Source organism: Pelmatolapia mariae, linkage group LG12, assembly GCF_036321145.2.
Source record: "Pelmatolapia mariae isolate MD_Pm_ZW linkage group LG12, Pm_UMD_F_2, whole genome shotgun sequence".
Classification (NCBI taxonomy): domain Eukaryota; kingdom Metazoa; phylum Chordata; class Actinopteri; order Cichliformes; family Cichlidae; genus Pelmatolapia; species Pelmatolapia mariae.
The window spans coordinates 36,282,881-36,305,187 of NC_086237.1; the positions used below are offsets into that span (position 1 = coordinate 36,282,881).

The 22,307-nt window shown below is 39.1% G+C and overlaps 1 protein-coding gene across 25 annotated transcripts in view; it reads right to left on the minus strand.

The window, feature by feature from the left end:
- Nucleotides 1–17,856, minus strand: part of LOC134638406 (calcium/calmodulin-dependent protein kinase type II subunit beta) — a 76,632-nt gene extending 58,776 nt beyond the window's left edge. For all 25 annotated transcript variants that reach the window (XM_063488987.1, XM_063488983.1, XM_063488974.1 and 22 more), the window contains exons 1-4: nucleotides 17,557–17,856; nucleotides 10,300–10,394; nucleotides 859–918; nucleotides 332–386 (exon numbers count right to left, since the gene is read on the minus strand). In XM_063488987.1, coding sequence (XP_063345057.1) covers nucleotides 332–386; nucleotides 859–918; nucleotides 10,300–10,394; nucleotides 17,557–17,618 — 272 coding nt within the window. In that variant the 5' untranslated portion in view covers nucleotides 17,619–17,856. The remainder of the gene's footprint in view (nucleotides 1–331; nucleotides 387–858; nucleotides 919–10,299; nucleotides 10,395–17,556) is intronic.
- Nucleotides 17,857–22,307: the final 4,451 nt, after the last annotated feature.

The following is a 22,307-nucleotide window of genomic DNA, read 5'->3' on the forward strand; positions in this document are numbered from 1 at the left end:
TAAATGCTTCAAATCAAGGATTCCTACTTCAGTTCTTATTTTCTACAGCTCCCCCCTTCCCCCAATCCTCCTTCACTTCATCCCCCCTTCCCACACCGTTACCATGGAAACTAGAGGGAATTGCTGAGAGATAGATGTGGATAGCGTGGGTGGTGATAGTGGCAGTGGTGGTGGTGGTGGGGCAAATATAAGAGAGAGTTATGCAATTGTATATGTATATGGAAGAGCTGGGAAAACTGAGAGGCAGGAGCTAAAAGAAAAGGGGGGCAGAAGATGAAAAGGGATGAGGAGGAGCAGAGAGGAGAGGATGACGACGATGACGATGACTTACAAGTCAAACAGGAGGTAGTGGAAGCCCTCCTCTGATATACTGTCATGAAGACGAACTGCGAGAGAAAAAGAGAGATTGAGAGAGATAAAGTGATACCTGGGCTCTGTGTAGCTGGAGCATTTAAGCTATGATGGTTATTCAAAGAGTTTCTGAAAAACACTGGGGATGACTGCTGCATTTTAAGCACAAGTTTTTGGTTGGTTTTTTTAAAAAGGAAAAAGGTGAGATAAAGAGATAGTGAGAGTACGCGTGGGGTAGAAACCACAGGGAGTCGAAATAATTGAGTCTTACATCATGTGTTTACAATAGGGTAGGAGCTTCTGGCAATAAAGGGCTCGATTTAAACAACAAATGAATAAAACTATATTTCTATTGCATCTTTTAATAAAAATTCTTAAGTGTGTGTTCTGTATCAGGAATAAAAGACTGTTAATCAAATCTAAACTGGTCTTTAATTTATTTAAATGAGTTTGGATCCATTTAAAAGTATTTTCAGTGGGTTGAAAATAAGAAAAGCATGTCCTCACCAATGTTGGGGTGTTTCAACAGACGACAAATACGAGCCTCTCGCTCCAGCTTCTGGTGATCTGAGGCGCAACAAAAAAGAGAGAGGTATGTCAGAGTTATTGTTAAACTTTGGTTATAAATATGTTATCTTTATATTGTAGAAGGCTTTTTAGGACGATAAGGTTAAATGTGTCAAAAACAGTTTAGAAAATGGTTTCATGTCACAAAGGACGAAGAGAATGCAAAGGAACCCAGTGGGTGTAAAATATAGAAAAACTGAAACATAATAAGGCGTGTTGTTCTTCCAAGGTTTAAACTAAGAAGGCTCAAGGTGGATTCCAGTGCTACATATGATAATTTAAAAAAAAAAAAAAGATTCACAAGATTCAGCAAGTTTCTGTATTGGTGACTGACAACATAACTGTTTTCTAGTCATTTAGAGCACAAGAAAAACAATATTTCCTTAAACATAAAACTGCACTTTTTAAATAAAATAATAAAAAAAAAATAAAAAAAATAAAAATGAAGACGTGATGAAAAAAAAAAAAAGGTCAAAAAGATCAAATAAATTTCCATCCATACAAAGCATTTTGAAACCTGCATTATTTGTGTCCATGAATTCAAGAGTCTATGTAAAAAGAGAGCATGAATATTTAGCAAAAATACAGCAAGTTGTTGAAATTATAAAACTCATTAAAACAATAACAAAACACCAAACTGAATTTAAATAATGTTGTTGAATTTCTGTGTGTGTGTTACATTTTTCTCCATTATGCAGAAAATATATGAAATATATGAAGCAACATAAATTTAATATATTATGTTTAAGTGGCTTTGAACTTTGAGTATTTCAGAAACTCGTGATCTACTGGGATTTTCCCACACAACCGACTCTGGGGTTTACAAAGACTGGTCCCATAAAGAGAAAATGAGCAGCGGTTCACTAAGAGAAGATACCTTGTTACTCCCAGACTTCAAAGGAGCATAGCCATAATTCTTCCGCCCAAAAGGAAGAGAATAGTAATTCAAATAACCACTTATTACAACCAAGATATGCAGAAGAGCATCTCTGAATACAGGAAGGAGCAGAAGTCCACACTGCCTGCCATTCCTGGTTGCAAAGAAAACTACTTTGAGACTAAAATTTGTTGCCTGGTCTATCTGTGCAATATTTGGTGCAAACAACATGAAACAGTGGATGTGTTATATCAATAAAGCAATGATGTGGGAATTATTTTATAGGGATATTTTCTGGGTCTTAGTACTAGCTGAGCAGCATTTTGACTCCACAGCATACCAACTACTGCTGCTGACCATGTTTATCCTTTTATGACCGCTATCTACACATCTTCTGATGGCTACTTTAAGGATAAAATACATTGTCACAAAGCTGAAATCATGTCTGGTGGTTTCCTTCACCTGACTAAGAGTTTACTGTACTCAAATGGCTACCACAGTCACCAGATCTCAATCCAATAATGCGTCTTTGGGTTGTGGTGGAACCAGGGGCGTAATTTCCAGGGGGGTTAGGTGGTTATGACCCCCCAATAATCAGAGCCAAACAATAACCTCCCCCCCCCCCCCCCCCCAATAAAATTATGAATTATCTTGCATAAATAGGCTGTTGATTTATTTACTCTTTTAGGCATTACCAGCAAAATAGTTGCATGTTTAATCACCTGGGAATTTACCCAGATTTATTTATTTATTTAGACAGAGATCTTGACCCCTCCTATGTTCAGTACAAAGTTACGCTGATGGGTGGAACAGCAGAGTTCAATCGTGGATGCTCAGATGAAAATATCTGCTGGAAATGTGTGATGCTGACATGTCAACACAGACCAAAATCCCTGACTCTAAGCCAGTTCTGAAGATAAAAGAGGATCCAATCCGGTCATAGCAAGGTGCAACTAACGAAGTGATCGGTGGGTGTAATTTACTGTGAGTACAAATATATGAGCATATATACTTCAAGGAACACTATGTATGTATGCAGCTAAAATATTTACATCTGCATGTCCCTTTACATAACAGATTACTGATGCTAACCAACATGCATTACAGGGTTATCGTGCAAGTCACAGCAGGCATATAAAGCACACACACATACAGACACACGTACACACAGGGGGTGGATCACCGGATCCACAAAGCGTGACTGTCAGCACAAACGTACATATGCATAGGTTGCACCCACACGCGTACAATCTGTACGAGTTTAAGAGAACACAGACTGGCAAAACTCAAGTGCACACATTCACACTGGCACTGTGGAGTGACAGTGAAGTGTAAGCGTGGTGATTATAGTCTCAGAAGATGAGAGGAGTGAGGCGGAGAAAGGAGTGGAGGAGTGTTGAAGGGGGACAGGAGAGGAGGAGGAAAAAGGAAGGAGAGAAAAAATACAAGGACGTTTAATATGCACAAAGCCTGGTTGCTGTCTTTCTGGTGAAACAAGAAGACACCGCTAATCACTGCCTGCTACTTTTTTTTTTCTTTTTAACTCTAGTCATTTATTCTTCACATTTGGTTTTTGTTTGAGGCTATGAACTCACTGAATATTTTTTCCCATTTATTTGTTTGTCCATGTGTAACAAACTGCATTTTAATGGGACTGAATTTCATATTTTCAAAACATGGATTCACATCTGACCTACTCAGAAACACACCGATTACAATGTTTGTGATTTACTTGGAGAGACCTATCGCAAATTAGCACTTTAAATAAGGCTATCATTCCTGCACGATCACGTTACTGCGTGATCGTGCAAGCTTTCACTCCAGTTGAACTGTATCTGACTGACTCTTAAAAACTACCAACTCTCAGCTTGTGTTTAGCACTCCCAGATGTTATCTGTCATACTAATGTCAAGTGTTGGAAAACTTGTCATGGGCACTCGCATCGCATTTCATTCTATCAGTGGCATCTGCTAATAGTACTCTGCAAGTACAGAATTGGCTCACAGTAGCTGCTGTGGTGCATCATCTATCGTCTACCATCTGTGCCTTTGTTATCAATCCATCATCTACGTGGGACAGTTTTATTATTAATATTGTGATATCAAGTATTGAAAGATCTATTGAAATATAACACATATGTCATTACTGGGCTTTTTTTCTTGCCTTGCTTCTGCTTAAAACTCATTTGGCATTGTGAGGTGAGGTAATAAAAATAAAACTCATCATAGGATTTACAGATGGAGGATAACTGAGGATGAGATACACGACCTCCCCTGAAATGAACATGGTCTTTTATCAGATCTTTTATCAGAGCTTTATCAGACCGGGAGATAACACTACAGCAAAAAATTGTGTATGACAGATGACCTTCCCATGGCAGAACACTCATAACAGATGCTCTTCTCAACTGCCCTGCAAAAAAGAGGACACAACTGATAACTATCTATACAGTCTGCAGTGTGTGTGATAACCTTGTGGTGTGTGTGTGTGTGTGTACCAAGGAAGAAGTCAGCTATCAGGTTCAACTGTACGACAGTATTTTTAGTACTGCATATGAGGGGTCAGCGTAGTTTAACAAGAACTATGGAGAGTAATGTAATTTTATTTAAGTATTGCATGTAGTGTATGAGAATAAAACTGATATGTAACTAACAGTTAAAAACCCAGTTTATAAAAGGTACCTTCTCTCAGGTACCTACTGCAACACTAAACATTTACTTAAATAGATTTACTGTTTTTTTTTTTTTCTTTTGTTTTGAAAAGAAAAAAAAAATAGATTTACTGTAAGGCCAAGAGCACCATTTGTTTTCATAGTTGTGTTTACGTATTTAGCTAGATAGAAAGTACTCTAAGTAGGGACAGCTGATGAAGTGGCAGATGGTATTATAAGATTATCATGTGCATTTTTGTTATCTAGTTACAAGTTTAATATATTCTCACTCCTAATTTCATCTTTTGCTCAACTGCTCATTAATGCAAACCAGCCAGTCACATGGCCGAAACTCAGCACACTCAGACAAGTAAGCTTGGTGAAGAAGACCAAACCGAGCATTACAATGGGTAAGAAAGGTGATTGAAGTGACTTTGAACATGTCATTGTTCAAATGGTGCCAGACAGACTGGTCTCATTTCAGAATCTGATGATCTTCTGGGATTTTTCCCGCAATACCACCTGTAGGGTTTCTCTGAATGCACAACAGGTTATAACAGAAGCATAAAGCCTACAGCAGCAGAAGGCCACATTAGACACCACTCCTGTCAGCTAAGAATAGGACACTGATGCTACAGTTCGATTGGATGGCCAAAACTAAACAATAAAATATTGGAAAAACGTTGCCTAGCCTTCAGACTAGCCCTGCTCTGTTATTTAGATAATAGGATCATAATATGGCATAAATAAGATAAAAGAACAGAACCATGCTGCCTTTTATTAACAGGGTTTAGGCTGTTGGTGACGAAGGATTTGAGACAACTCGTTTCAACAATTATAAGATAAATGAAGATTAGTGTGAAATCTGAGTTGTGCATAGCTACTCTAGCAGAGTCAGAATAAAAACACGGAGCAGGACATGAGCATAACGGGACTCATTTAAAACAACAAGAATGTTTATTCCACAGAGAAAAGAAAAAAAAGGCCTTTTTGGCCCTCCACCAAAGGAAAATCACCAGGACTCCCATATAATTATTCTAAGCTAAAAGGTTTTGCCTATCAATGTAAAATGCACTGATTTCTGTTAAGTAAGGCGCTCCAACCCCCACCCCTTCACTCCCAAAGGCCCATTTCTAGTCAGAAAAACCCTAAACACGTATCTTGAAACATGTCCAACATTACACTTGTTTCTGGACTTTAATAAATTATTGCAATTTACAGTTATATGCTGAAAACGTAAAAGCTGGTCCAAAATGCATTCGCTCTGGGGTTAAAAAAAAAAGTACTCTTTTGTAAAAACATGACACACAAACAAGATCAAATGAGAACTTCCTTGTGTGGTTCTCACTGTAATTACTTTACTGTCAGCAACTGTGGCCATGTGGCTCTTTTAGTGCAGGTTGCTTAAAATATTCATTTAATGAGTCTTTCAAAGTGCCGGTCAGTCAGAAGCAGCAGGGTAAATAAGAAATGAGACCAGGGAGTGGGGTAAGGAAGAAAGGCAAGGACAAGAACACATGCACAGAGTGAGATAACCCAAGGACAACATTCAGTGAAATCAGTGGGAATCTTCATGCTGAAGGAGAAGAGAGCAGAGGAGAGGAATATATTTGGGTTAATCATCACCAGTGAGGACTTAAGTCTCTAGAGAGGGAGGAGATGTAAAAAGACAGCCACAAAGACAGCCAGATATAACCACTGTTCGGAACACTTGACTCGTAACAGCGTGAGCCCTACCAGCAGGGAAATGTGGAGTGCGGATTGAAAAGTTTCCTATATCCTATAGATCCTACAGAAGCACAGCATCAAAAAGCAGCCTCTGAGTTTAAGGTGAAGCATGACAGCGGTGGTGCAGAGGGGCTGCATGTATATAAAAATCTAAGTGGATTCCTGAGAGAAATATGATTAAGAAAGCATATTTTTTCCAGTGAAACACCTGAACTTGTAATCTCATTACATGACATTACATAATTACATAATGGGTGAAATACTTCCATAAAAACAGAGTGTGAATTGACAGAAAAAGTACCAAGACACCTTGAATTATTTACATTTGTAATTGCAGCCACAGTGATTTGATTTCACACTCGGGTTTAAGTCTCATCACTTTAGTTGACTATATCTCTCCTGGTTATTTGACATTGACACAAAGCTCACTGGCCAAAACCAGGTCAGATCACTTCTACTGCATTGCAGGTGAACATCCCCCCCCCCCCCCACACACACACACACACATATATACAGAGGCACACCTGTATATAGACACACACACTCCCACACAGACACACAAGCTCTACTCTATCATGATATAATTACATGGCCATACAGGAACCTCTGGCATCCACTGTCCAGAGATCATTGCCAATAAACAAGTCCTATGATTGGCTGGAAGCTTTGCCCAGCAGACCTGCCCTATATTTCCTGTTGACATGTGTTGGATTGGCATTAACCGTTTGTCGGCTGGAAAAGGGAACGGCAGGGAGGGGTGGTGGGAAGATGTAATGAGAAGCCTGGCTACTACTCTATTCATAAATATGAATGTTTAGTATGTGAACCAAGTGTTATGACTACAACAACCAACAAATGTTTACACTTTTTTGTTGTAACTAATAGTTTCTTGATAGAGTTCACTGTCCAGTTGACTGCCTGCATCACAGACACTGTTTCTCTGCTGTGGCTGTCTGAATATCTGCCCGTGTGTGTGTCTGAGAGAAAGAGAGGGAGAGTCAGATGAGTATCCCGTGCTAAAGGCATGTAGGCGTACAGGCGCATGGCCCTCAGCTGCCAAATGCCTGGGGTGCCTTTGCTCTGATGACCCCACCCTCCCCTCAGCTACCATCTCCATCTGCCGATCCTAAACAAACGCTCCTCTTAAGTTGCTGCAACCAGGGCTGTAAACTCACCGACCCTACCTGCTGCCTGAGAAATATTACAACATCATAAAAGGCCTAAACCAAATCCCACTTCTAAAGTAGAGCAGCAAGCCATCAGGGCTGCCATAAAGCGTGGCTGCAGCAGCAGCCCATGTCACATAGGTCATGGAGCTATAAAAAGGACTTGGAGTAGAAGTAGTATGCAGCAGCTCTGCTGGCTCTAACATAGCCTTGTTATTTCACAGAACATGGCTCATCCATTAGTAAGGAGCGCAGCACAGGCCTCGCGCACCACTCAGTCAGGTCAGATCAGGCGCCCTATCAAATGTTGAAGCAGAGAGATTGCACTGTGCCTCCGAAAAATGGTGGAAAGCAGCTGCACTGCCCGATAAAGCAGCTGGAGCAAAATTATGCTGAAGTCCAACGATAGCATAACCTGTAGGAAGTGTATTTATACTCTGTGTGTCTGTATATGTGTTACTTTAAGTCTCATTAAACCAATCTCTAGAATTAACTGCTAGCCTCTTGCAGTTAATAGAGGCCGGATAATCTAGGATGGGTTTAATCTCATTAAATGCTGCACAATGCAATAAAATGCAGGCAAAAAATGAGACACAATTACTGCCAAGAATAATGTGACACCACAATTAGAACAATGTTTGTTGCAGTTGACTTCTTCTATTTTTTATAGAAACTTAAATTTTTATAAAAAGCTTGTGTGCAAAGTTTAATATTAAACTATATTTTTGTTACGGCTTAGTAAGAAAGATAAATACCGACGCTCAGATCATATACCCTCTACCACATGTTTGAAATCAAAAACACATTTGTAATTTCACTGCACAAAATGTTATGAGTTATGAGTGACAGTAGCAATGCTCATTTGTGTCTGATGCTTGCTGTAGCTGGAAATAGTATGCTGAAATACAATGCTAAAAGTGCATTACAACATCATCTCATTTATTTATTACACTGCACTGTTTCCAAGTGTCTGCATAGTAAAGGAGATGAACACACCAGAGTTTAACCTGACTATATAAACATTCAAGTCTAATATTTTCAAACATTATTATTGAATTTTGTACCCAGGAGCCTGACCTTTAAGACGCTCCCATTTCATCACATAATCGTGAACACACAAAGCATAATTTTTTTTAAATTATCTGCATACGGCACTAATATTTTAACAATGGTTTGGTAAGAAAATTAATACCTACACACTGACAAGCCGAATTGAGGGTAACAGTTGAGAGAGAAGGCAGATAAGGACAGACATTTCAGGATCAAGCCCTCTGCTTCATGCCTGTTAAAATGCCTTTTCTACCACACTCAACATTTTAACACACAATCCGTTTGTGAGCGTATGTCAAGGCAGGGTAACAGTCAAGTGACAGTGCGGTGCCACCTGGCAGGGCCACGGCAGTGGGTCTCCAGTTACGAGGCTGCAAGGGCAGCAGGAGATTTACACTGGGCAAGTGGTGGTGTAAATTGCCACGGCGACCACAGTGGTGCTCGACTGGCTTTGGTGGCAAAGACATTTAGCCTTGGCTTTGGCTTCAGTCATTACTGGCTGAGTAGCATGTGACACTAATTACGGTGGTTACACAGTCTATGTTATTCAGAAGAAACAAAATCCCAATGTATAAAAAACCTTTTCACTTAACATTATTATACAAGCAAGTATTTGAAGACTGATTTATTGGTACGCCCATATTATCCTGCAACACATGCAGCAGAATATGAATTGCAGCTAAACAACTAAACAAGATGGTTTCAAGATAAGTAGTGTGTATAGGGTTGGTTGCTAGCTAGTGTGTGAAATACATTGCTGAGAAGTGAATAATAATAGCTGATATAGAGAAGCTGGGTTCTAAATACATCACATTCTAAGCATCTGACATTTTCAACAAGATTTTTTTTAAGAAATTGAAGAGGAAGGAACTTAACTCTATTACACTATGAAAGAACAAGGGAGGACTGGTGCCTTTATAATATTCACATCTCTACTCTATATTACCTTTTGCTGAATGAAATATTTAGTCCATTAAAACAATCAACTCATTTAAGAGAAAATCAAGCACAGCATTAGTTCAAGCAGACTGAAGCAGATCAGCTGACTTCAGTGGCAGCCACTGGCTCAGTGATATGAGCTTCTTTAGGTTCCCCACAGTTGGTGCACATCTGCAAGCCACTTTGCAAATCACCTCCATTGGATCTCCTACCTTCACTGTGCATCTGATTTACTCAGTCTGTATGTTATTAGTGATGCCTGCTCTGTTCTCTGCTGTGCTGAGTGTTACTTCTCTTCTGCCCGCCTTTGCTTTTCACATTTGCATGTAGAAGGGCAGGAAGATCCCAGAATAGAGCATACAGCTAAATAGAAATTACTGCAGCTGAAAATAGCTTCGACTTTAATGGTCCTGACTGATTTACGTTGAACTCTTTGGACTTGATTTAAAGACAATTACTGCTACGATCTTTCCTGCAGTCATATATAGAGCACACGAACAATACCATATAATTTGTTCTCCAGGGGTTCCTCAACCCAACTCAAAAACAGGGTAGTGTAAAAGGTGAACCAGTGTTGAGCAAACCTACTGTAACACTGTCACATCACCATACCAATGCTGTTTCTACTGCTGCTAGGGCTTTTCCAGCTTCCTCCATTTCTTATACCAGACATGAATGTAATTAAAAGTTTGTCCTATGAAGTGGCATCTGAGAAGGAAACCAAATTTTGCTGCTACATTTTGCTTATATAACTGTCTACACTACAGGTGGGGGTGGTGACCACTGGGACAGAGCAGCTATGAACAAATTAGTCATTTTTGAATGGTTGCAAATTGTACTTTTAGCTCATGAATTAACAGTTAAATATAGCAACAGTGGTGTTGTTTGAGATCACACTTTGGCTCCCATGGAAGCTGTGATTCAATAGAACTGGATGCATGTGATATAACACCGAAATAAGTTGTGCTTACCTCTTGCAGATAACTTTTTGGTGTTGATTATTTTAGCAGCATACTCCTGTCCTGTGCACAGCTTAACACATCTGCGCACCACTGAAAATGCTCCCCTGGAAAACACAGAAAAAAAAAAAACATTGACTAACATTTCATGCATGGTTATCATAGGAAAACTCTATCAGGAAAAAAAAACTAACAGCTGAAACAACACTTCATTTCTTTATCATAAATTAACAAGTTAGGACCATTGTTCTCTTGCAAATTCTTGAGTGGTTATGGACCTTGGATAATAATGAGTATGGTGAAGGGTTTGCTGAGTGAACAAATTTGCACACAACTTTGCAGAATGAGCATTTTTCAGACTCAGAACATAACAGAACTGATAACACTTCTCATGTTCACCGTGGATATATTAAACACTTTGCTGCTTAGTTAATAAGATCCCATGAGATCTCCAGTCAGGATACAAGTATTGTGAACACATGTGGGATGTCGAAAGGTAAATTGGTAAGATGTAAGAGCTAAACTGGGCTCTCAAACACATTAGATGTAGAGTCACACAGCCCATATTATCAGCCAACGCTAGCCCATCACGGATATATCAATATTATGTTGTTTGATATGTATGAATATGATTTTCTTTTTGTCAGGACATAAAGCTTGAAATTTGTTTTACTTACAACCGTGTTTCCCACTGTCTTGTACCTGGAACCCATAGAGACCTGCTGGTGTAGTTTGTGTTCTTATTCCTGCGTTATATGTTTTATTTCTTTGTTTTGTAATGTACTAAATGTTTTCAGTGGGTGACAGGTCTGGACTATGGACAGGTCTCCCATTGTGACATTTAAGCATGATGTCTTTGCACCTTAGTTTTGTACCTTTGTTACAAATATTGTCGGTCTTACTTTAACCAAAATAAATAAATAAATAGCAAAAAGTAAATAAGCAGAATATTTCCCCCAAAACTAATGATAATACATTTTAAAAATGAGAGAGATAGAGTGAAAAAGAGAACGACCATCTGTAGGACAGCATATGTCGCCCCAATACCTGAATGTTTTTCACTGCGCCGTCACAGATGTTTAGAATTTTTTTTCCTTTAGATCCACCAGTATTACTTAACACACTATATATATTTGACATACCAGATTCAAAAGTTCAGTATTGTTTAGGCACGTTTAGTCAAACACAAAATTAAATCATAATACCGTACTGTATTGTGTTTTTGAAGGGTCTTTACCTTATAATATAAAGTGCAACTGTTAGGCAACTGTTGTTGTGATTTGGCGTTATATAAATCAAATTATAAACTGAATGAAAAATGAATTACTGCCAACTCATCTAAACCTTCATTTTAGTGTCCAAAGACAAATTTTACTATTACAGCTATGCATTTCTGCAAAATATAACCATTAATTTCAATAAACGCTCAACCAAAAACAAATGTTTGAATATACTTATACAAACCAAGGCTGGACAAGACTGCATAGTCCTGTCCAGCATTGGTTTTGATTTAGTTGGGTGTGAAACAGTCTGATGTTGAATGGTGCCACTAGTCTGCCCTCACACTGGGATAGTTACAGACAGCCAACAAGGTCAGTGCCAAAGGTGAAGGCCAGCTGACCTGACACTGGGGTAAACTTCTACATAAAGGCACAAACTCTGTAGAATACAAAGGGCATTTCGTCACTTTTTCAACAACAAGCTGAAGTACATTTAATGCCCCAACGTCAAGGTCATTACTGTCCAGTCAGAATTCTGATAAAGAATCAACTCGCCTGTCTCAAGCATCATAAGATCCAGAAGCAAAAAACTCACTAGTCACACACACAAACAAACACATATGCTACCGACACCAAACTCCACAGCTGTGCTTGGAAAGTTCATACACCATGAGGTAAGTATCTAACGTCTGACTAAATATGCTTTAACACACATAGAGGGTTAAATGGGGTAACAGGTCATGAATCACGACTGTGGTCTGACATCCAGAAAGTTGACATGGAGAGATTTAAACATGCCTAAAACTATTTTTGAGGGAAAAACACTGGTGCCTTCAGAAGTGAAGGGTTTTGTAACAGGATAAGTCTGAGCTTCTGGTATTCTGTTACAGTCTCCCTCTGATGTGGAAGAATTAAATACTGTGTGATGTGTAAATCTATACTCTAAGGCTTCAAGCCTAACTGAGACAAACAACAAAAAATGTGTTTAAAAAGTCTTTCAAAAGCCTTTGTGCTGTTACAGACTTCTTTTTAGCAGCTGTGCAGCAGAAGGACAAACACAAGCTACACTCAAGCATGTGCGATTGTTCACATTATTGTTCTTCAAGCTGTTTAGCTTGTTATCTGTGTTCTAACTGAGATAAATTTGACCAATTTAATCAATGATGTGCCTTACTTCTGTGCAAGAACAAACATATATAACATTATCCAACCAGGAGCCAGTGTTCAGCACACCTCAATCGGTGCTGTGGTGTTTCTATTAAAACAAGCCTGACAATATTTGTAACAAACGGGCTAAGCACACTAAAGCAAAAGGAGCGAGCTTAAATGTCACAAGTCCTGCTAAGAAAGTGACACCAGCAGAGAGCAAGCACACAATCATTAGCTCTCCTCAGATGTTGGATTAGCATTACAAAGTTCCAGAGAGTGTTATCGTAAGGATGCCAAGCCACTCACACCTGCACTCCTTCCTCCAAGCTTTATGTGCCTGGGTGAATAATAAGATGGGCCTACAGAAAAAGGTTTTTGCATACCGGGGAGTGCAGCTTAGTCCCTCATACACCGAGAGCTTCAAAGCCAGTAGTTTCTGGTAGAAGATGAGATTTATCTCAACACAGCGAAGCCATTTGATAAGTTACAGTCTTTATAATTTTATTTTATTTCTTTTCTTTCTTTCTTTTTTTTTTTTTTTTTTTAAATCAACAGCCGGCACCATAGAATGAAATCTCATAGGGTTCAGGAGACATTGGAGCTACACTGGCATAATGATCCCTGCGAAAAAGTACTTATTACTTATGGGATGAAAAGAGAATGGGAGGGATGCAGTGTTGTAAATTAGTCTGATCCCCGTGTCTTCTACAGCAGTCAGTCACATAGACGATGACTCTATTTATGCTCGCTCAATAACAATAACCCACCAAGGAAACAGGACTTGAGCATATACACTCCCCTCCTGTAAGTGAAGACTCTGAAGAATTCATAGATTGCACTTCACTATGGATGGCAGCCGTGGCTAGATTAGCTTCACAGCAGTTGCAGTGCATGAAATTGAAATGGCGACCTAGATTCATGACTTAAAAATATTCATATAAACTAATTACTAATTTACCTCTCTGCTACAAGTCCCTGCATTAAGTGCGCTTTGTAAAACCAATCATCACCACAATATGGTAATATACCAGATATGCTTTTTATCTAACTTTCTGTTTCTCATAATCAATCACAGATAAAACTGGCTCAAAAAGATGGCAGTTAAGTTGGCAAGGAGTGAATGTAAATATTCAAAAACAAAGGCTTCTAGTGACGCATCTTTTCAGTTCCTTTTATTAATCCTTCAATGAATCTTGACTTTTTCTTGACATATTTGCATATTAGGTGCGTATTTTACCAGCCTTTGAAGAGAGACATCAAATGAGCTGTCACAAACACCTGTTAACACTCCAAATGTACAAAATAGTGCTATGCCGTCATGTTTAAAAAGTCTCTCAGCACCTATGAATAATCCTGCTATCTTTCCACAGGCCTGTAAATAATATAAATCTAAGACAACACTTAATAGATTAAAAGAATACTTTAACATGGCTCGTGTTCTATTGTTTTTAAATAGATTAAAGATTCAAGCCAACATAGTCCAAGAAAAACACGATTTCCATGTTTATACATCATCATGCAACAGCTAATAAAACTTCAAGAAAAATATCTGTCATTATATAATCTTTGGACCATGGAGGTGGATTACATTAGAGCAGGGACGTCAAACTCATTTTACATCGAGGGCCACATACAGCCCACTTTGATCGTAAGTGGGCCAGACCAGTGAAACTCCCCTTTCTGTCTGTGTAAAGAAGATTAACTAAACATTTATTCACTGAGAGATCTTAACATAAGAAAAAGAAGTGCAATTTCAACAGCACATCTCAATTTTTCAACATGATAAAGAAATGCTGCTGTAGTAAATTAAATAAATCTGTCAGCACCACTTAAACGAAAGAAATGCTTTTTTTTTTAAACTGTGGATCCATTGTAAAAAAAAAAAAAAAAAATTAAAGTCTTTGTCCGACCAATTCTGGTCCCCAGGCCTTATGTTTGACGGCCCTGCACTAGGGTCTTTTCCAGTTTTTCTCAATGAGAGCATAGTTCAGTCTCCATTCTGTCAGAGCCGCAAAGCTAACACAACATTAACTGCACTTCACTCCAGATAACTTGGCTGCTTCTGTGTTCTCATTGAAGTTGTCATCCCTGTGGTGGCTGAATAAACAGCATTAGGCAAATCAAGCTAGCAGTACATAACGAGTGATATGAATGATAATCAAATAATGCCAGTACAAGATGCATGACGGGCTGCAGCAACAAAGTAAACAACAGACACAGAAGGATGATTTGAAATTGTCCCCTTTACTCCTTTGCCCTGTGCCAAGTGTAGATCACCTACTGTTATGAAAACACCAAAAGTTTTGTTTGCCTCTATATTAATTTTTTTATCTCTCATAATCATCGTGATCAAATTGTGATTATTTAAAATGAGTACTGATTAACTAATTATCATGCATTTACTGAACTGTGGAATCCCTGAAACAATATGCTGGCCACCGCATTAGGTACACCTTAGTAGCACCAAATTGAATCCCTTCAGCCTTCAGAACTGCCTTAATTCTTCGTGGCATAGATTAGACAAGGTGGTGGAAACAGTCCTCAGAGATTTTGGTCACGGTGGCATCACAGGTGGACATCAGTGATGCAAATCCCCCACTCCACCACATCCCAATGGAGCTATCTTGGATTCAGATCTGGTGGCTGTGGAGGCCATTTGACCACACTCAGCTCATCGTCACATTCAAGAAAGCAGTTTGAAATGATCTGAGCTGCACTGACATGGTGCACCATCCTGCTGGAAGCAGCTGTCAGAAGATGGGTACACTGTGGTCCCAGAGTGATGGAAGTGGTCAGCAACAATACTCAGATAGCCTGTGGCATTTAAAGGATGCTCAGATGGTACTAAGGCGCCCAGAGTGTGCCAAGAAAATATGCCCCTGCTCCATTACACAATTACTGAACTGTTAATATGAGTCGGGATGGATCCATGCTTCCATGTTGTTTACACCAAATTCTAAACCTAACGTCTGAATGTTGCAAGAGAAACTGAGACTCATCAGACCAGCCAGCAGTTTTCCAGTCTTCTGTTGGCCAGTTTTGGTGAGGTTGTGAACTGTAGCCTCAGTTTCCTCTTCTTAGCTGGTTAGACTGGAACTCTGTGTCTGCCCATCTACTTCAAGTCCAACATGTTGTGCGTTCCAAGTTTCAGAGGTTGTAACAAGCGGTCATTTGAGTTGCTGTAGCCTTTCTGTCAGCTCAAAGACGTTTGTTCATTTTCCTCTGACCTCAGGCATCAACAAAGCATTTTCATCCAGAGGAATCCCATTCACTAGATATTTTCTCTTATTCAGACCATCCTCTGTAAACCCTAGAGGTGACTTTGCCCAGCAGCTCAGCAGTTTTTTCCCAAACAGTCAAACCAGCCTGTTCTGGCACCACCAAACAAGCCACATTCAAAGTAACTTAAATAACCTTTCTTCCCCATGCTGAGTTTCAACTTCAAGCGCAGTTCAAGTAGCTGCCATGTGATTGGCTGATTAAACATTTGGGTGAACAAGCAGGTGAGCAAGTGTACCTAACAAAGTGGGTGGTGTATAGAATTCCAATGAAATACGAAAATATAACAAAATTTATACATAACAACTAAACTAAACATGCTTCTGGGAAGATGCAACAGCCACTGCTGGACAGGAAAGGGTGTGTTGGATTTATAAATGATTAGAAAATGAGAGCATCAATGCAAAACAACTAATTTTTTTTTAATCACGCATAACTTGTTTTTTATAATTACGGGACACCACAACCATGACTTAAAATAACATTTAATGAACTGCCCAGCCCTTTTAAGGGCTACACACTACACACCGTGTGTCATGTTCAAAGATTAGGTTCAGATATATTTCATACCTATTCCCTTCCCTCCATCTGTTATTATACACAGAAGTATTTAGTTACACAAATAATGAAACAATATGAGTTCAGTTTCCGTATTTACTACTTTTAATTCCCTATGGTATCAAAACTTTCCACAACAACAACAGTACCTAGAATATATTTTGCATATGCACTGCCATATGATTGTTTTTTCCTACAGTATGATAAAGTATGATTCCTATGGTTTTTACAGATCGGCTTTTATCGGATGGATTTTTTTTGCTTGCTGCTGCACTGCAGAATATCTTATCTGGTGTAATCTGCCACCATAGTGCTGCAAAAAAAATGTCTTCTAGGGAAAAAAGGCTGTTTGTTCATATAAAGGTTAGTGAAGCTGTGCACACACACTTCAAACCAATGCAATAAAACAGGACAAAATGGTCTAGCAAGATGCAGTCTTAAAGGGTTTTTTGATCGGATAATTATTGCATAGCTTTGCAGAAGACAGGAATTTGATATTTGGTCATACCCGCAACTGTCATATGTGAAACCCTTAGTTTTTCTCTGTAAACTTTGACTCCCCGTCTTCAAAAAAGAAAAAAAAAGCGTGCAACTGCACTTTCCATAAACCGCAGATGTCTTCTTTTCATCTGTGGTTCAAATGGTTACACCACAGGACTCTGCTGACACCCCACGTTTCTCCGTGTTTCACCGTGAAACCAGCGAACCCGTCAAAAACATCGGCAACGTTTTTGCAAATATTGTTGCCTCTGACGTCCGTTTTTCGTGATGATCAGGAAACAAACAAAACACTTGGTGAGCTTAAACAGAGAGGGGGGGGTGTACTTTGAGAGCTGTCAACCCCGAAAAGGCGCACACACACGCGCGCACCATCAGAGCGCGCACACGCTCAGCACTGCTGGCCTGCAGACTCGCTCAGCTCTGCACTGCACTGCCTGGAAACCTGCCCTCCTCCTACATTTCAACTACACTACACTTTCTAGCAGACAGCTGTACCGCAAACATGCACAACTAAAATAACAAATACGTGAATTTTGACAGAGAAACAGCGACAGATACTCACTTCCCCAGCTCCTCGTACAGCTGATATTCATCTGTGAATCGCGTACAGGTTGTCGTGGCCATGTCTCTCCCCTGTCTCTCGCTTCTTCTTCTTCTTCTTCTTCTTGTTAATGAACTCCGAAGATTCGCGGTTAGTTCGGGCTGAATGTGCGTAAAAAAAAGTGCAGGTCCGCCCAACAGCGAGACGGCCGGTGGAGAGGAGAAGTGCCTTTTAGGAGGCGCCGAGTGACGGAGGGTTTGATATAAAGAGCCGAGGAAGCCTGAGTGGGTGTTCACTCTATCTCTCTTTCTCTCTCCCTCCCTCTCTCTGCACTATCTGACAGCTACCGCGCTCTGCGGTCCTATAAACAAGCCAGTTGAACTACGTACAGCCACTTCCTTTTGCGATTTTCACAATAAAAGCTTTGACATTGTCTACGTTCAAAAAAGAAAAAGTTGCAACCTTTGGTTTTCTATTAAACGGCCATTTATTTAGCCTAAGCACTGCCTTAGCATTTTTCCCCTGACCAGCCAACTAAGTGCATAAAGTTGGTTTTATATACATTTTTTAAACAAGATGCCAGTTTATGCAATGGTAAGAACAAACTGACTGGAGTATTTGCATGAGTTAAATGATATTCTACTCAGCTATATTTCTATTAAAAATTATTTGAGTAAGAATGTTTCCAGGATTCAATTCAGTTCAATTCAGTTTTATTTATACAGCGCCAAATCACAACAACAATAGCCTCAAGGAGCTTTATATTGTAAGGTAGACCCTACAATAATACATACAGAGAAAAACCCAACAATCATATGACCCCCTATGAGCAAGCACTTTGGCTACAGTGTCACAGTGTTTTGTTTTGTTTTTTGTCTCTGCTGCTGTTTGGAAGCAGTCTGGCAGAGATTTTAAATGTCCCATATTTGGGCACCAGTTTAGCTCACTGGTTCAACAGGTAAACATATCTCCTATAGTTAAAATAAGGTTGAAGTTTGACCCCCAGTTCTTTGCTGTGTCTCTTCCCCTGCACTCTGTTCCCTGTCTAGTCTTCACTGCTAACCTGTCTATAAAGGGAAAAATGCTCTACTGCTACAACTTCCTGTGTCCCTTCACCCTCAGAGGAGAACATTACATTTGGGTTTTCTGGACCTTATACACCTCCTGTTGCATCCCATGTATCCCAAACAGGACCTTAGGGCTCAGGTGGTTATGTCACCAGAAAGTATATTTTTCAAGTTTTCCAGTACCACAGAAACAATTAAACTGTTTATGTTAATGCTGTTCATAATGTTATTTATGAAGACCCTAAAATACTATAGTTCTTCCTGGTGTGCAGGAAGAACTCCCTTTTAACAGGAAGACTCCTTCGGATGGACCGAAGAGTCAGGAAGGGGTACCGTTTTGTGGTTGTGTCTGTTTGAGTAGGTATTTTTCCAACATGCTCCCGTGCAGTTCTCTGAAAACACAACAGTGTGTAGTGCTGTTTGTAGTCTGAATACTTATTTGTTGAAAGGTGGAACCAGAGCAGGGACAGGAATCAGGCTTCCCCCATTCCAGAGTCCTCCGTGATTGGAAGAAACATGAAAAAACACCAAAGATAGACAAAAAATACAGTAATCCATTGTTTTAACAATCAGTTTCACTTGAGGTCTTTGTATCTCGTAAAGTGCTCTTCCCTGTGGCTGATGGACTAACAACAGAACAAGAAAGACAGCAAGACCAGTTGTGCCATATACTTTGGACACAGCCTCCATCTGGCAACAAATGCTCTCTGCAGGCAATCAAACTATCCTTAGCTGCCTGCAATCTGTCAATATAATGCCAACTGAGAACCGTGTTCAGCACCCATATATGTAACCAGCTGAGGGCGAGGGGAAAAAGAAGATAAAGTAGAATAGCAAAGAGACAGGAAAGAAAAATTAAAGGATGTTTTACACTAACCTGATTCACCTCTAATAAGCTTATATATATATATATATATATATATATATATATATATATATATATATATATATATATATATATATATATATATATATATATATATATATATATAAAAGTCTAATCTTAAAAGTAGAGAGGGTCTGTCTGTTTCCTGAGCCCAAACAAATTTCCCACGTGTGGGACTAATAAAGGTTATCTTATCTTAACTGGGAGCTGGATCCAGAGGAGAGGTGAAGGCTCTGTCTTCTGTTCTATTTTTGGAAACTCTAGGAGCCACATATAAGTCTGCAGTGCAAGAGCAAAGAGCACTCTTAGGATAAATTGGCACGATGTGAAAAGAAGGATTTAAAAGGGAGAAAATGAAGAGAAGCTAATATGGGAGAAACATGACTTCTCTTTCCAGTGTTTGTTAGCACTCTTTCAGCAGCATTTTCAATAAGCTAAAAGCTTTTTAGAAGTTAGCATATTTTTTGATTCCTACACATTTTCCAAGCTGATGATTCCTATTAGTATATCACCACAAGTGGAAGATTCCAGTCGGTGGAAAAGCACAAATGGAAAATATCACTAGCAAACAGCCATTGTTTCCATGAAATGGGTTGTATGCTGAAATGATTTTTTTTTCATGTTATTTTACAGTCTTATGAGAATAAATTCATTTTAGCTATTTGAAAAAGAAGAGTGCCCAGAGTTATTTGATTTTTAAACATTGCTACTATTGACTGGTTCACCTAAAATATTAAAGCTCACCTGAAAAGTGGGATAAGCCTGGTTAGGGGCTAGGCTATATAACCAGATGGACCCTTTTCCAGCAGGAAGAACTTATCAGAAATTCATTACTTATAAAAGATAATTTTGAAGCTTTTTGGAAAAAACGTGCATTATAGTGAGAAAATAAGAGAAAATGCAAATTTGCCTTTAGAAAATAATACCATTATATAATATGATAAAAGTTGTAATACCATAACGTTATCGTCACTGTTTCCTTTTTTTTTTTTTACTGAAAATCAGAAAAGAATACTGACTATATATTTTAATACTAAGTCCTGACAGCAAAGATTATTTTGGGGTTGTAATGCTCCTGGTGGTTAAAATCAGCAATACAGCTTCTCTCTGCATGCATATAAGTGTGTGTATTTGGAGCAATTTGAATATGTGATGTTTAATCTTTGAAACACTTGAACATGATGCACACAGCCTACATTTCCTCATCCTTTATCTAAAAAATAAGTTAGAAATTTTGTATTTGGTATTATTTTGGTATTGTCATTCATTTATATTTGGAGGTGCTGAATATAGTCTGTATCGACGTGTGTGCATAAACCACTCCTCTCACCATCGCTTTGGTCATGCCACCACATCAGGACTATTTTTAGCTACATGCAAGTTGACAGAAAACAGAGCTGGGTAGCATATAATTTATCCTTAAATCTAATAATTTTATTCATGCACCTTTGTGAAGATTAGTAATTAAATGTCATAGTTCACCTATCTTATCCAAATGAGTGCATCCGTCTTCATTTTCGTCTAAGAAACGCTGTTGGATTTTATTATGAAAACAGCAATAATGAATTTCCGGTCTCATGCTGATCAGCTCGGTTAAATTGACGCAGTCAGCTTGAGTTGGTTTGCGGCTTCACTCCTGAGCGGCAGCGGAGCTTCGACTCTTTGTCGCCCTCTGGTGGACAAACAGTCCAACGGCAAAGCGCGACAACGTAATCGAACACACCTCCCGCCAGCTTGGTGCGTATTTCCAAATAGGGGCAAATATGAGAGAGCTTGTTTCTGCTGTCAAAACGTGCCGCTATGTGTGCAGTAAATATAAGTTTTCTCTTCAAGTTTGAGGAAGAGTTACATCAGCATCGTCGTGACTTCCACAAAACAACAGATATGTGTCAAGTAATGGACACAGCTGTGCAGGAAATACAATAAAAAACTCTCATTAAGTATGAAAAAGTGCAAAACTGTATTTAGTACTGGTTACTTTAATGTGAAGCGTATGTAAAAGTACTTTTAATAAAGTATTCTACCTCAGTATACATTTCATAGCTTATTTCTAAAGCGCAGTTTTGGCACTTTAACTTAGGTAAAGGATCTGAATACCTTCTTTACCACCTTGTTTTTATTTTAAATTTTGTTATTTATTTGTGAGGATTCAGACTATCCACAGTTTGGTGTTGTCACTCATCACCGTCTGGACTCTCCCAAGAAGTCAAGTTTCCTTTCAGATAGTGCTGGACAATGACTGGTTGCAGTTTAACCTCTACTCCTGAGGTCCACATCCTCTTTAGTGAAAATGGTTTCACTGATCTGAGCTCTACCCAAAATGCTTGAACAGCCTACACACTGCCAATAAAAACTACAGACATCAACTCAGCAGTTAGCAGATGTCTTGGAAGGACACGCTGACTAATAATGAATGTTGAATGTTCTATCTGCGTCTTTTTCTTTTTTCTTTAATGAGCTGGACTCAAGACCTGGACAGAGGACACTGTGAAATTGGCCGGCAAAGCCTGAAATGGGCTAGAACAGAAACAAATACTTTTCAGAGAAATGCACACAAAAAAATAACTGTGATTAATCGTGAGAATCTGGGAGGATAAGAAGGTAACAAGATCTAAAAATAAAAGCTGTGAGATCAGAGACACGAGGACTAAGAATGAGACAGAGTTTGATGCAGGCCCAGATGACTGCTGGTAATCAGATTACCTCTGAAAGAAACCATTCACTGGAGGACAAATAATATTACAGCACTGACCTTTTAAACTCTGTCGTTATGAGATCAATCTTCATAGGTTATTTAAAAATAAGCACCTCTTTCTACT